This window comes from Bos indicus, chromosome 11 (assembly GCF_029378745.1).
Source record: "Bos indicus isolate NIAB-ARS_2022 breed Sahiwal x Tharparkar chromosome 11, NIAB-ARS_B.indTharparkar_mat_pri_1.0, whole genome shotgun sequence".
In the NCBI taxonomy this organism is placed as follows: Eukaryota; Metazoa; Chordata; class Mammalia; order Artiodactyla; family Bovidae; genus Bos; species Bos indicus.
Genome location: NC_091770.1, coordinates 92,736,210 through 92,752,053, shown reverse-complemented (window position 1 = coordinate 92,752,053; position 15,844 = coordinate 92,736,210). Strand labels below are relative to the sequence as shown.

The following is a 15,844-nucleotide window of genomic DNA, read 5'->3' as shown; positions in this document are numbered from 1 at the left end:
TTGGCCAGTGGTGGATCTGGGACCAGAGGACAACCAGAGACGTGGATCCAGGTCCTGGGCGTTTCTCTACCATCTCTCTGAGCTCTTCCGGCTCTCAAGCCTCCTGCAGTAGGGAGCTCCTATCTCAGTCTCTGTTTTATGTCTGCTGTGTTGGTTGGAATATTGCCTACACTGAGTTGCTGTCTTTTATGCTTTATGGTCCCAACAGAAGCTGCATCAGGGTGGAGTGAGAAGACTACAGGACTTGTAGGAAGAGAGGAGTGGGTTAGAGTCTCAGCTTCACCATCACTGGTCTATCATTGATCACTCCCTGACCTTGATTCCTAATCTCAGGACACGCCCATTCCCGGCTCACTGGATGCATGGGAAGTTTCCATGAGACACAGGGCTCAAAAGCTCATGGGCTTTACGGCAGGCACCTTAAACGACAGATGCTGGGGATTCCCTGGCAGTCCTGCAGTTAGGACTTGGCACTTTCGCTGCTGTGATCTTGGGTTCAATCCCTGGTGCTGCTAAGTCGCTTCAGTCGTGTCTGAGTCTGTGTGACCCCACAGATGGCAGCCCACCAGGCTCCCCCGTCCCTGGGATTCTGCAGGCAAGAACACTGGAGTGGGTTGCCATTTCCTTCTCCAGTGCATGAAAGGAAAAGTGAAAGTGAAGTCACTCAGTTGTGTCCGACTCCTAGTGACCCCGTGGACCGCAGCCTACCAGGCTCCTCTGTCCATGGGATTTTCCAGGCGAGAGTACTGGAGTGGGATGCCATTGCCTTCTCCTTCAATCCCTGGTGAGGGAACTAATATTCCCGCAGTTGTGCTCAAACCCGTGCAATTTCAAGCATATGCTATGCTATGCTAAGTCACTTCAGTCGTGTCCAACTCTGCGTGACCCCATAGATGGCAGCCCACCAGGCTCCCCCGTCCCTGAGATTCTCCAGGCAAGAACACTGGAGTGGGTTGCCATTTCCTTCTCCAATGCATGAAAGTGAAAAGTGAAAGTGAAGTTGCTCAGTCGTGTCTGACTCTTAGCAACCCCATGGACTTCAGCCTACCAGGCTCCTCGGTCCATGGGATTTTCCAGGCAAGAGTACTGGAGTGGGCTGCCATTGCCATTTCAAGCATGGGGCCAGCCAAACAAAAACTCAGGCCTGAGAGCCACTGATTTGAGATCTCTAATGCTTAAGCTTTTAAGCTTTTCAAACTTGGCAGTGCATAAAAATATAATGGCCTGCTTTTTAAAATATTTGTGTATGTATTTGGCTACTCCAGATCTTAGTTGGGGCATGTGGGATCTAGTTCCCTGACCAGGGATCGTACCTGGGCCCCCTGCATTGGGAGCGAGAAGCCTTAGCCACTAGACCACCAGGGAAAACCCTGTAATGACTTGTTTTTATTATTCAAAATAATGTTGTCTATACGTGCCAGGGATTGAATTGCGAATAATCTTTTGAAGAATCTAAGCGGCTTGTAGGCAGGTCCTCTGCCCACTGTCTGCTTTTCTTTCACAAACACTGAATCACCTCCAACTGGCAACCCACTCCAGTGTTCTTGCCGGGAGAATCCCAGGGAAGGGGGAGCCTGGTGGGCTGCTGTCTATGGGGTTGCACAGAGTCGGACACGACTGAAGCAACTTAGCAGCAGCAGCAGCAGCACTGGGATCTGTGTGAGACACAGGGGACATGGTGCTGAATCAGACACGACACATGGTTCCCACCCTAAAGAAGCTCCCTGTCTAGTGGGGGAGCTGGGCAAACAGAGATACTTCTGCTGTTGTGGGCTGAGTGCTGTGAGGCTTGTAGGGGACCGAGGAGGGACATCTCACCCAGACAGGGTGGAGGGAGGGGTTGGTCAGGGAAGGCTGCCTGGAACAATGGTCCTGACCCTTAAGGAGGTTGTGAAATGAATTTAGTGCATAGCAACCAGCATTTTTTAAAAAACTGAACAGAAAATATCGCACATCTCACATACAAAGAATACATGTGAGTGTGAGTTTGTGTGTGTCTGGGTCATGATGCAAATCACTCTGGAAGCCAGCCAGGGTCCAAAGGTTTGAGAGCCACAGTTGGAGAGAATTCTTGCCTGCTGTGCTCCCCAAAGCCTGGTGCGCTGCAATGCTCAAAGACTTTTGGATGAGTGGGAGGTGGGATTTAAACTCTAACCTCAATCCAGCAGTTGGGACTGTCCTTTCCTGTTAAGGAAGACACACTCATGGGACTTCCCTGGTAGTCCAGTGCTTAAAGATTCCACTTTCCAATGCAGGGGGTGTAGGTTCAATCCCTGGTCAGGGAACTAGGGTCCCACATGCCATGGGGCATGGTCAAAAATTAAAAAAAAAAAAAAAGAAGAAGGCACACTGAGAAACCCAAGGCTAGCAAACCTGGATCTGTCAAGGGTGCTCACAGCCTAGCAGTTGGCAGCTTAGCCATCCAGGGTTTCCTCTCTGCCTGCGTGGTAGTGGTGGGGAAGTCAGCCCAAGATGGGGGAGGAGTAAGGCAGTTCAGAACTGCCTGAAGGAGGGCGGAAGACGACCCTTCTGCTGGTCCCCCAGCCTGCGACCGCCTGGGAAACAGTGTCCGTGGGTTCTGACCCACCCAGGTGGCACGTGCCTCAGAATAGCAGTGGCTCAGGCCGCTGTGTTTACTCTGGGATGGCCTCAGTCATCCATCACAGGCCCACGTGGCCAGCAGTCCCGTGCCTCCAGGATGCCAACAGGAAGCACCGTTTAAGGGGCAGATTGGACTCAAGGGAGGAAGGGCCCCGGGCGGAAGCAGAAGATGGGCAGAAGGTCACCACAGTCCCCAGCAGGGTGAGGTGAGTTCAGGGTAATGACCAGTTCGCCACCAACAGAGACTCCCTCTTAGTGGTTTCCAGGATACTCCAAACTTGATCCATCCTATAATATCAGGACCAAAATACCCCTTGGCTACCTTTCTCCTCCATCATAGACTATTAAGGTTGGAAGGACCCTAGAAATTATCCAGCCCAACCATCTCATTTTACAGATAAAGAGAAAGGGGCTCAGAGAGGGAAGGTACTGGCCCAGAGTCAGCCAGCAGGTGACCCAAGGAGCTGGGGCCAGAACCCAGAAGCCAAATCTCCACCCCACCACCCTGGAGACATGGCCCTGGAGATGCCCCTCTCTACCATCTTGCTGGAAGGATCTCCCATCTCCTCTCTTTTGGCCCCTTTTCTGTATGTAACCAGAAAACTCTTTCTAATGGATACATCAGTGACTGCTTCGCTTGACCCTAAACTTCCCTGCTCCCCAAAAGCCCCCCGTGATCTTTCCTCCTGCCCTCTTGGGTCTCCTCTACTGCTCGTCTTTGCCTGACGCACTGGTGTCTCATGCTCCTGAAGGACCTGCAGCCTCCTCGATGTGCATCGGTCTCCCCATCTCTAACCCTTTGCACATGCTCTTCTCTCTGTTTTTAACACTCTTCCCAACCCTGCTGCACCTGTCTGCTCTTCTTTAGGTTTCCCATGGGTGGTGGTGATTTAGTCTCTAAGTCATGCCTGACTCTTGTGACCCCATAGGCTGTAGCCTACCAGGCTCCTCTGTCCATGGGATTTTTCCAGGCAAGAATAGTGGAGTGCATTGCCATTTCCTTCTGCAGGGGAATCTTCCCAACCTAGGGATCGAACCCGAGCCTCCTACATTGGCAGGCGGACTGTACACCAGGATAAAGGACTCCAGGAACCACAATTTCTGTTTCCCAGTCACATCACACATTTTCATGCCTCTGCGTCTTTGCCCATGCTGTTCCCTCTGCCTGGAATGCCCTTCCCCAACAGTCCTATTTATGACACCCCCACTCATTCTTTAGGAGCCCTCACTTCTGGGACCCTTTTCCCTGACTGACACCCTCCATCTGGGCCAGGTGATCAACTCCTCCCTTCCACCCCCAGCCATCATCCCCTCCTGCAGGGCACACATCACATTCTACTGTGATTAGATGTTTCTGGGTCTGTCTCCTCCACTAGTCTGTGTACCGGTTGTATTGTACCACAACCGAAGAAAGATTATGCTAACACACAATGCCCCAGAGCTCTGGTTCTAGAGAATTTCTAGAGAATTTCTGCTGCCCCATCTCCCAGCTAATTTTACAATTAGTCGAACAATTTTGGGAAATGGTATACATATATCTCCCTGGTAGAGGTTGACAGTACACATTCATTCCTTGATTTACCTGTTTCACACACAGTTAATGAACACCTACTATGTGCCTGGGTCTGTGCATGGTGCTGGGGCTGTAGCAGTATGCCAGGTTTTAAGCAGATTTTTTTGCTTCCTTTTTCCTGTAACTTTCAATCTTATTGATCCCAAAGTTTCCGTTCTCAAGAAGAAGTGGCCTCACCAAGTGATACAACGATGATTCAACTGAATTGGAAGTGGGAACAGTCACCTGGCCGCTTTGCTCCTTATGCCACGGAAACAACAGGCAAAGAAGGGGAATACATTTCTGGCTGGAGTGATAGGTCTCAATTGCTGGAGCGGGGGGAGCTGGGTTGCTGCTACACAGCTGGGGAAAGGGGATGCTGTATGGAACCCAAGGGGGCTCTCTAGGGCAATTCTTAGTTCTTCCACTGCCAATAGTAAAAATGAATGAAAACTAAACCAACCAATTAAACAAGCAAAAAAGGCAGGACCAGTAGGGATTCAGAAACCTCAAGAATGAAGATTTGGGTTGCCCTACAGGCTCAGGGAGAAGGCAACGGCACCCCACTCCAGTACTCTTGCCTGGAAAATCCCATGGACGGAGGAGCCTGGTAGGCTGCAGTCCATGGGGTCGCAAAGAGTCAGACATGACTGAGCGACTTCACTTTCACTTTCACCAGTTAGAACACTAGACTGACTGAAATGCGGGCGGAAAGCAAATGGAATGTGGAATTTATAATGGAAGAAGGAATTTGTAAATATTAACTGTAGCCTCATGACCAGTTGAGCTTCCCAGGTGACACTAGTAGTAAAGAACCCAGCCGCCTGCCAAAGCCTGAGACATATGAGATGCGGGTTTGGTACCTGGGTTGGGAAGATCCCCTGAAGGCGGGCATGGCAACCTACTCCAGTATTCTTGCCTGGAGAATGTTATGGACAGAGGAGCCTGGCAGGCTACAGGCCATAGGGTCACAAAGAATCTGACACGACTGAATCGAACTTAGTATGCATGCATGACCAGTTATGGAAAGAGGACTGTATCAACGGTACAGCTTTTTTTCCTTGCTTATGTGTTTATGTCTATCTATATCACTTATTCATCTATGTATGTGCTTTTATTAACTAATTTCTTTCTTTCCTCTTTTTTCCTTAATATTTTATAGAAAGAGTCTTGGCAGTGATGTGTAGGCTGTAGATTAGGCAGGACTGTCAAAGGATAATATCAATCAAAGACAGACACAATGTCCACTGGGTTCCAGGTCTCCTCTTTTAGAGGAGAAGGTGGGAGTCTCTTTGTATGAATAGGAAGGGTGGTTGGAACTTCTCACACAAAAAACCACAAATGTGTTATCTTTGCAGCAGAGTACAATGTGTTGGGATGCTGAGCAACAAAAAGCAGTGGATGGTGCCAGTTATGAAGCTACTGGCTCTCAGCTCCAAACCTACCTTTCCACACCCAGCTTGGCGATGCCGGGACTGGGACCACATGGAGGTCATTTCTCCTTTGCTAGCTGGTCCCCAGTCAGATTCGGTGAGGCAGCCAGAGGGGGAGGGAACATGCTCTTTCCTGTTTTGCTTGCCCGTTCCGGTCAGTGTCTCAGCAATGGCCTTTCATGTCAGATTTCCAGCTCTCCCCACACTTCTAGAATCGGCATCATCACTTTCTTTCCAGAGACCCCGCTGGGCAGTGCCCGCTCCTCAGAGGTCTGAATTATAGCTTCCTGTGGGGAGCACATCCAGCAACCTATTCTAATAACCCAATCTCTTCCCCTGCCCCCCACTGTTGAGGTGGTAACTGCTTGCAACTACTTTCTCATACCCCAATGTCTTCCTTTTGCTTTTTTAGTTCTCCAGTACTTATTTAATCAATTTTTTGATGTTAAATTCTTTGTTTTCTGACTGGACTCTGACTCGTACAAGTGGAGACAAGAAGACAGAGTTCCTGCTCTCAGGGATCTTAGCCTCTAGCTGGAGAGACATACGGTAAGCAATTCATTACATAAGTGAGAGTATTTCATTACAATTGAAATAAGGGTCTGGAAGGACAACTACAAAGTGTACCGGCATATTACAGGCCCTGAGAAGCCCTTCAGTAAGTACAATTGTTGAGTTCTACTTAACTCAGTATCTCCTTATTTTATTTGATCAAGAAACTTCAGGGGAGCCTAGTAACATCCAGAAGAATTAGCATTCTACACAGTACACTCATCCCCTGGAGGAGGAAAAGGCAACCCACTCTGGTATTCTTGCTAGAAAATCCCATGAACAGAGGAGACTGGTGAGCCACAGTCCATGGGGTCGCAAAGAGTCGGACAAGACTGAGCATGCATGCATGCATGCACATAATGCACTCTGTTCGTGGAAGATGGAAGTCAATAGAGAAAAGTCCCAGGGACTTGTAGTGCAGGCATTTGCCATGTTCCCCAAGGGCACCCAGTGGGTGAGGGGTATCTCAGCTCCAGGATTCAGCTACAACATCAGCTGACAATTCCCTTTGTACTTATTTCAGCGCTGCAAAGCAAATTTCCGATCATCATTGAATTGTTGTTGTTCAGTTGCTAAGCCATGTCCGATTCTTTGCGACTCCGTGGACTGCAGCACTCCAGGCTTCCCTATCCTTCACTATCTCCCAGAGTTTTCTTAAACTCATGTCCATTGAGTTGGTGATGCCATCCAACCATTTCATTGAATTACTGAATAAATTTCCCTGCAAGAAGTAGAAACCCTCATCAGCCAACCCAGGCCTTCTGGTCTACCTGGCAGTTTCTTTCACAGTACACAGTAGAGTTTCTTGACCAGGGTATTTAGAGGAACCATCAACCCCTAAAACCATGTGCAAAATGGTGTGTGTGTACACATGAATATTTGTGTGTGTGCATATGTGGGCATTTTTTGAGGGGGAGGGTTCATAGATTTTGTTATTCCTAGTGGAACTGTGACTCTAGAAAAGAGAAAGGTTAGGAATCATGGTGTTAAAGGAAAATATTCTCATTCTTATTTGTACACTGCTCTCTTGCAAGTTTGGTCACTGTAAATCAGTCCTTCTCAGTTTGATCAGCTTGTGTTCACTCACCAAACTGAGGTTCTGGATCCTCCAAGGTACTCCCCTGCTTGAAGAGCAGGCTTCTTGGACCACATGGCATCACTCACTTTCCAGGCCTTTACCTGTGCTGTTCCTCTGGCTGGAAACCCTCTTCCCACACCTTGGGGTCAACTCCCCATCATTTTTTGGATCTCAAGTTGGCTGTTTCCTTCTTGAATCCTCAGGATGTCTGGTTCTGGATTAGGTACCACTTCTTTGTGCTCCCACAGCATCACTTCCATCTCTCTGGTACCCCACCCCCTTCTCTTCTACTCTTACCCTTCATCTAGGGCCACTTTTTCCCATTCATTGTGCTTATGCCATGATGCAATTAACTGTTTATAGTGCTTGTCTGCTATTTGCCAAACAAAGAGTTGGACATGACTGGGCAACTGAACAACATCAAGAAGCTCCATGAGGAAGGGGTTTGTGACTAGTTTTGCCCTGCTTTGGTGCCCAGACTAACAGAGTGTCTGGCATACAGCAGGCACTCATTAGCTGCAGGGAAACATGTAAAGATGGGTACTTGAATCCTTTCAGTGCTACACTTATGATCTGTCACAGTTAGACCTCTAACATCCTCTGCCCCACTCTATGACTAGGTATAGACTTGTCAGCCATGAGAATTCCAAAGAGTGAAACACTCACACGATCAAGTTTGGTCTTTCATCAGCAGAAGCTTCTTTCCCACTAAATGCATGAATGTGTGTGCACGCATGTGCACAAACCTATGTGTGATGAGAGAGGAGAAAACATATGCCGCAGAGTTTGGAATAAACATACCTGCATTTCTCAGAAAGCGATAATTATAGTCCTTGACTATCCTCGTGTTCGGGTTATAGAAGCCGTCTCCGCAGTCGTAACAGCCTGGAGGGATCTTTCTAGGTGGGTCCATATTGGTGAGTTGAGAGATACCTTGAAAGGATATCAGGGAGTGGGATGAATTAGGAGACTGTGATTGATATATACGTGTGTATGTGTGTGTGTGTGTATATATTACTATATATACACACTACTATATATAAAACTCTAGCCCTATAAATTAAGCTGCTAACATCAGGGGATAAGAGGACCTGGGGCACTGTCTCCCAGGACTGGGGACACTGGAACTACCAGGAGGAAAAGAAGAGTCAGTGCACCTTTAAGGTCATGACTCCTGTGTGTCATCTCTCTTAGAAGCTGAAGCCTGAGAAAAGGGGATAAGGTTGGAAGAAGGAACTTCCTGGTTTCCTCTTATTTGTGGTCTCTGTAATTCCTTGTCCTCTGGACTGAGGGGGATGCTTTGAGCACAGCACCATGCTCACGGCTCAGGGTCCCGCCCAGAGCTGTGCTCTGAGGTTGGTTAACCATGATGAGCCGGGACACTATGGGTTGAGGGTTACATTCCACGCTGAGCACTTCACAGCCATTCTCTCCCTGAAGCCTCCTGCCAAAGGCCATCTCACAGATGCCCAGAGAAGGGAAGGGTAGCCTTAACCCTCCCCACCTCCAACAAAGCCTGCCCCCGAGGCTTAGAAGGGGGGGTCTTCAGAGGGGTGTGCAGAGTGACTTGGGAAGGGAGTGGGTACTTCAGTGGGTCCCTGAAGGAGAAGGTGAGGCTGCAGGAAATCTGTGCACCGCCTCGAGACAGAGGCCTGGTTTAGCAAAACCTGTGCTGTGTGAGTGCTGAGGGCCCAAGGCCAGGAGCTCTTGGCCTACAGGTTTCAGCTGGGGTGAAGAGCCTGTGACCAAGTCATCACTACCCCACGAGGAATCATTTCCAAGGTTCTTCAGTGGCATCAGACTGGCAGCTCTCTGAAAGCACAGACTGTGTCCTCATAGCTCTCGTTCCCCCAGGATCCAGCCGGTGGCTGCCACAGGGCGTGCGCTCAGGAAACGTCTGTGAAGGTCATTGCTGTACGTACCCGAAGTGCACCCCATCACCTCCCACTGCGATGTCAGTACTATTACTCCTGTCTGATAATAACTCTTCATTGAACACCTACTATGTGCCAGACAATGTGCTCGGACACTGGTGACACAGAGCCTTTGCCCTCCAAGAGCTCACAGCCAGCCCAGGAAGACAGACCCTTGTGACAGAGCTCGGGGAGGGGATCATGGCTGCTAAGTGATTTGTCATGGGGACACCTTACCTGGTCTGGGAATTCAAGGAAGAGCCCCAAGAAAGGGGCATTAAGCTCAGACCTGAAGGATGGGAAGGAATTATCCAGGTGAAGTGAGAGGGTTAGAGCATTCCAGGCAGGAGGGGGACTGGCAGGAAAGAGCATGGTCTCTTTGAGGAACAGAGAGCAAGCATGGTGAGGGAGCAGAGAGAACATCCGGGAAGGGCAGCGAGCAAGGGGTGAGGCTGGGGACCTCACGGGAGCTGGAGAACACTGGTCGTTTTACTAGCGTGGAGCCTCACCTTCACGGTAGTGAGGAGGCACTAGGGGCTGTGTGGGGGTGGGGGGCTGGTGGCAGTCAGATCCACAGTTTTCAGAGATGGAGGTGAGCACAGAGGGGAGAATGGCCCAGAGGGGGTCCAGTGTGGATCTCAAGAGTTCAGATAAAGAAGGGGAGAGGGTGAGGGTCTGGAATAGTGCAGAAGGGATAGGATGACCACCTGATGTGAACAGCCGACTCACTGGAAAAGACCCTGATGCTGGGAAAGATTGAGGGCAGGAGAAGGGGGCGACAGAGGATGAGATGCTTGGGTGGCATCACCAGCTCAATGGACATGAGTTTGAGCAAACTCTGGGAGTTGGTGGTGGACAGGGAAGCCTGATGTAACTCTTTGCAGTCCATGGGGTTGCAAAGAGTCAGACACGACTTAGCAACTGAACAATAACAACAAAAGAGGCTGAAGAAGCTCAGCTTGGCCCATGGAGATGCTCAGTAAATATCTGTTTAATAAACAAATGAATGGATATATTTAGAGGCAGAATCCACAGGACCAGGTAATGGACTGCACACTTACGGAGGAAGGAGGAGTCAGGATGAGGCTTATGTAGGGGTTGGGGTAGGGTGGGAGTGATGGTCTCCAGGGCAGCAGCCCTGGGGGTCAGTGGGCTGGTGGGCAGGGTAATGAACTCAGTGCAGACAAGTTGAGAGATGACCCTGTGGAGGTGTTGGGGAAACGGGATGCAGGAATCTGAGGCTCATGGATTTTGATTTCAACTAAATGAAGGCAAAAGGAGAAGAGGACAACAGAGGATGGGATGGCTGGATGGCATCACCAACTCAGTGGACACGAGTCTGAGCAAACTCAGGGAGACAGTGAGGGACAGGGAGGCCTGGCGTGCTATGGTCCATGGGGTCACGAAGAGTCGGACACGACTGAGCGACTGAACAACAACAACAAATGAAGGCTTAGATGTGAATCAACTTGTAGAGAGAAGATACAGAACAAAAACAGAAGAGGGCCTAAGCCAGAGAGCCGTGGTAAACCCCAGAATTAATAATTGGGGTTGGGGGGGGGAGCTGGCAAGGAGATGGGATAGGAAGAAAGTGGGAGGGTGAGGTGTCAGGGAACCAAGCGAGAGGAGGCGGCTCACCTGGTCACAAAGCCAGGGTCTGTGCTCAGGGCATCTGGACCCCAACCCCAAGTGCTTTCTGTCCTTGGGGAGTTGAGCTCCCTAGGCTCATCCAGCTATTGAGGGGAATGCAGGGACTCCAACCCCGACCTTCCAGCTCTCTGCTCTGTCAATGCCACCATACTACCTCTAAGTCAGGATTTTTTTTTTTTTTTTTACAGTTTACAGGTCACTTCCCCATATTATTTGTCTGGGCTGTGCCTAAATCTTGCCTCTTGAGGTTCAGCTGACCTCACACGAGTCTCAGAAACACAGAGGAGCCCCTGAAGCTGCCACTCTCTGGATACAGACTCTAGGCCCCATTGTCCCCCTCTGTGATGGAACTTGATTTTTCCAGGGAGGCAATGTGATGTAGGGACCTCAGAGAGGAAGACATGGGCTCCCATGCGAGCTCTGCCACTCGAAACATGCTTGAGCTCCATGGCCTCAGCTTCTTCCTCTGTGACATGGGACTAGGAAGCTGACATGGCAGGGTCATCTGGAGATTCATTGTGACAGAGATGACAGAAAGCCTCACCCAGCCCTCGATACACAGAGCACACGGTCCATCAGGGATGCCCCATGTGTGTTGCAGCTGATCTGATGAATAACGGCAGCTGAGGTGTACCACGCGCCTACTGTGCATGCAAGACACTGCTGTAAACACTTTACACGTGTGATCTTATTTCTAAGACTTGTAAGGTAAATGAAGCTATTGTCCCATATTGCAGGGGGAGAAACAGGCTCAGAGAGGTGAGTGCCCTGCCCTTGGTCCCTGGCTGGTACAGGGGATCTGAGATTTGAGGACTGGTCTTTCTGGTTCTAGACCTTGGTCGAATCCTGCGGTCCTGCTCCTCTCTCCTCTCCTTTGGGTGGGTTACTTCAAAGGGACCCAACTCACTTCTTTAGATCCATCTTTCATCTCCCTTTCCATCTGAGTGTGAAGGGAAGTGAGGATGCTTGGGTACCTGCAGGCTTCAAGCCGTAGCAGATCTCGGTGTAAAACCTCCGATCGTAGCTGTCACAGTAATGCCAGTTCTCAGTGTCATACTGCAGGCCGTCTGAGAAGGTGTACGTGCCCTGGAAGATGAGGTGCACACACGTGGGTCTGAGGAAGCCACAGCCCACTTGCCAAGAAGGATGGAACTCAATGGAAGGGGTAGTGTTTTCATTGAAGTGATCACTATCACAGCTGCTACAGCTGTGGTGACTGGGAGGCATGATTGTAAGTCCTGAGTTGTGTGTCTGGCTCACTGTGTGACCTTGGGCAGATGACCTACCCTTGGTGGCCCTCGGTTTCCTCCCGCATTCAGTTGGAAAATCATGCTGTATGTTTAATAGAACTGATTCAATGAAATTCAGTGAGACAGTTCATGAAGAGCATTTAGCCTTGGGCTGGCATATAACAAACACTCAATACATGTTACTGTTATTCTTTTATTGTTATCATGGCTAGAAAGGTCAGGGCCCTCAGTCACAGCTCTTTGTCCAAACATGTACATTCGTCTTTTGCTGCCTTAGTGCTAAAGGAAGCCTCAGGATGTACACATTGCATTGGCCTGGGCATCAGGAAACATGGGTGGAAATTCCAATACTATTAATTCACAGGGTGACCTTGGGTAAGTCACATCCCTTTCCTGGGGCTTAGATTCTCCAAGCTGAAAAGCAAGGAGTGTTTCTTAACCTTTTTTTAGGTTATGAGCCAGCCCCTGTACCTACCCATAATGAAACCCATGAAAGTTATAGATTCTTTCTCTCGGGAAATTTGAGTTCCATATGCACAGAAGCTTTTGTATATAAATCAGGAGATTTCACTGACATCCTGAATTCTATCTCTGGCCCACAAATCCCAGGCTAAGAACTCTTGACTTAGATGACTGATAAGTCATCTGATTGTAATGGTGGAGTTAGGACTTACTGAGTGCCTACTGTGTGCCAGGTACTGAGTAGAGTACTCACACACACGGCCTCATTTATTCTCATAACCATCCTAAGGAGATGCCTCGTACTCTTGTGGCCGGCAGACTTGCAATCCCCCGAAGATGTCCACATCTAATTGTTGAGCCTATGAATGTTAACCTTACATGGCAAAAGAGACTCTGCAGGTGGGATTAAGTTAAGGATCCTGGAGTGGGGAGATTATCCTGGATTATCTATACGGTCCAGTGTAATCATACGGGTTCTCTTAAGAGGGAAGCAAGAGGGCCAGAGGGAAAGAAGACGAGACGATGACAAAAGCAGAGGGAGAGGAGATGTGATGACGGAAGTGAAGATCAGAGGGATGCATGGCCATGAGCCAAGGAATGCATGCAGCTTCCATGAGCTGGAAAAGTCAAGGAAGCGGATCCTCCCACATAGCCTCCAGAAGGAATGCAGCACTGCTGACCTGTTTTAGACTTCTGATGTCCAGAACTAAAAGATCAGAAGTTTCTGTCGTTTGAAGGCACTGGGTTGACAGTAATTTGTTACAGCAGCAATATCATACTAATGCAACTACTGTACTCAGTGTACAGATAAGAAACAGGAGTCTCAGAAAGGGTAGGTCATGGGCCCAAGGTCACACAGTTGGTGGCATAAGAGGATTCAGACTCATTATGGCTTCTCCAGGGGCCTTCTGGATAGGTAGGGAGAAGGTTCCAGAGCCCTGGAGATCAAGAGGCAGGAGAGGAGGGCAGCAGAGGAGAGGGCAGGGTGCCTGTTGGGGGCTCTTCCCATCTGAGGCTTTCCCCTCCCCACCTGATTACCTTTACAACCAACCCTTTCTCCCAAACCGCATCAAATCGGCTCCCATTGGGGAAGTACAAGGTTCCTTGGCCATGAAACATGCCGTCCTTCATTTCCCCAATGTATTTTGTTTCAGTTGGGAGGATGTATTCGGCGTCACCCTCCATCCTGTAAGGACAAAAAGAAGTCACTGAACCCTCATGGCAACTGGAGGGTCAGAGGTAGGGGTGCAGGAGAGCCAACACCTCAGGGTCCCCCGATGTAACTGTCCCTGCACTATTCTGTTCAGAAACAAAAAGGTTCCCCTTAGAACTCAGAAGTAAGAGGGGCTGTGTGTTGAAGGGAATGCAAAAGTTGGTCTATTTGTTCTCCCTCGCTCTCAAGTAGGGGCCGTCCCGGAGTTCATGCTGCCCATGGAAGTCCCCTTCTGGAGGCCCAGAGAGGGGAACAATGTGCTCAAAGCCACACAGCAAGCACTGTGAAGCAGAGACAGGGACCAGGCTTTCTGGGAGCTGATTCCAGGTCTTCTCCATTCCCCACAACCAGCCCACCCCTGCCCACTGCACCCCAAGTAGGAAACTGGGAAAACATATGCACCTGAGGAAACAAGAATTTAGTCTCACTTCATCATATCCTAGATGTACCATCTTGGAGACTTTCCTAAGCCTCTGCTTTCCTTCCTTCCTTTATTCCAACAAATATTTATAGAACACCTGCTAAATGCCAGGCACCTTGCTGAGTCTACTCTATTGGATGCAATACTACAGACACAACAGTGATCAAGGTAGATGCAGTCCTTGTCCTTGACAAGGCTCACAGTCTAGTGACGGACTCAGCTAAACAACTGCACAATGCTTGATCAGTGCTCTGCAGGGGAAGAGAGGCCCCTATGGGACCAAGGGGCAGCCTACTGCCTGGACCAGATGATCACTTGCTTCACAGGGGAGATGGCTGAGATTAATGCCCAAGATGAACCCAGATACTAATAACAGTTTTCCTAGTAAAGGGCCTGATATACAGTGAGAGCTTAAGAAACATGCTTTCAGTCCTTCATTCATGCCTTCTCTGTTTTTCCCCACTGGCTGGAATTCATCTCTTCTAACTCTAAACTTATTTTTGGTTTTGTTTGTACTTCTGTTGGATGCCTAGCACTTTCTGCCTTGTATCATAATTGTACATTTCATCTCTCCTATGTAATCAAGCTACTTGAAAGGAAGACTTTGGTATTCTCAGCTCCTAGAAACATGTTCCTTCTTAAATAGGTGCTGGGGAACATCTACTAAGTAAAGAATGAAGGAAACAGAAGAACTAGTGAACTTACTGAGTGGGTAACAGAATTTGCCACCATACACAGGCCCCAAACAGGATAGCACTGTGGTTAAGCACAGCTTTGAGCCAGGCAGGCCTGGAGTCCAGGCCTGGCCCCACCTCTCTATGTCTTGTATGACCTCTACCTCTCTAAGCCTGGGTTTCTCATCTGTAAAATAGGGATAAAGACACTTCTGCAAAATTACTGCATTAACGGCTATGAAACTATAGCAGAAGATCTTAAAAACTAATTTGCTTTTATTTTGCTGCAAGACATAGAAGGAGAGAGAACATCTTCATCCCTCTACCTCTTGGCTTGAGATTATATCTGTTATTTCTAAACACAGTCTCCATATAAACGCATCTCTGAAATTTGACATCTCCCCTATTATTTTTTTTTAATGTAACTTAGATGTTATTGTTCAGACCACCTACAGACATCTCCAGCCCACCCCAAACAGAACTCATCCTCTCCTCTCCCAAAGCAGATCCTCCTCAGTGTTCTCAATCTCCAGGCTCAAAGCTTGGAGCTGGGCTCTGGGCTGGACTGAAAGCAGTCTCTAAGTGGGACCAGGAACCAATCAGTTGCCAGGTCCTGGCAATGAAATCCCCAAACTTCTACATTTTTTCTCTCTCGCAGCCCTACTGCTTCTGCCTTGGCCCAGGGTCCTGCTGCCTTTTACTGGGACAACGGCAATGGGCTCCGATCTGCTCTCCCTACCTCCACTCTCCCTCACTCCCTCCCTCTTTCTATCCTTCCTTTACTCCTCCCCCTCCCTTCCCCTTCCCCTTTCATTTTTCTTTTTTCATTGAAGGCAAAAAGTCTTAGAATTTCCTAGCAGTCCAGTGGTTAGAACTCTGCGCTCTCACTGCTGAGGGCCAGGTTCAATCTCTGGTTGGGGAACTAAGATCCCACAAGCCATGCAGCATAGCCAAAAAAAAAAAAAAAAACACCAAAGGTAATAAGCCTTCATTTTAAATTCAAAGTAAATTTAAAAGAACAAAAAGAGCTCCTTTATAATAAAGA

At 48.9% G+C, this 15,844-nt stretch overlaps 1 protein-coding gene across 6 annotated transcripts in view; it reads right to left on the bottom strand.

Moving 5' to 3' along the window:
• MORN5 (MORN repeat containing 5) overlaps window positions 1-15,844 on the bottom strand; it is a 34,517-nt gene that overhangs the window by 17,449 nt on the left and 1,224 nt on the right. For 3 of the 6 annotated variants that reach the window (XM_019970761.2, XM_070799200.1, XM_019970762.2), the window contains exons 2-4: window positions 13,530-13,677; window positions 11,754-11,865; window positions 8,018-8,149 (exon numbers count right to left, since the gene is read on the bottom strand). In XM_019970761.2, the coding sequence (XP_019826320.1) occupies window positions 8,018-8,149; window positions 11,754-11,865; window positions 13,530-13,677 (392 nt within the window). The remainder of the gene's footprint in view (window positions 1-8,017; window positions 8,150-11,753; window positions 11,866-13,529; window positions 13,678-15,844) is intronic. The other 3 variants (XM_019970763.2, XM_070799201.1, XM_019970764.2) reach the window with 1 other exon arrangement.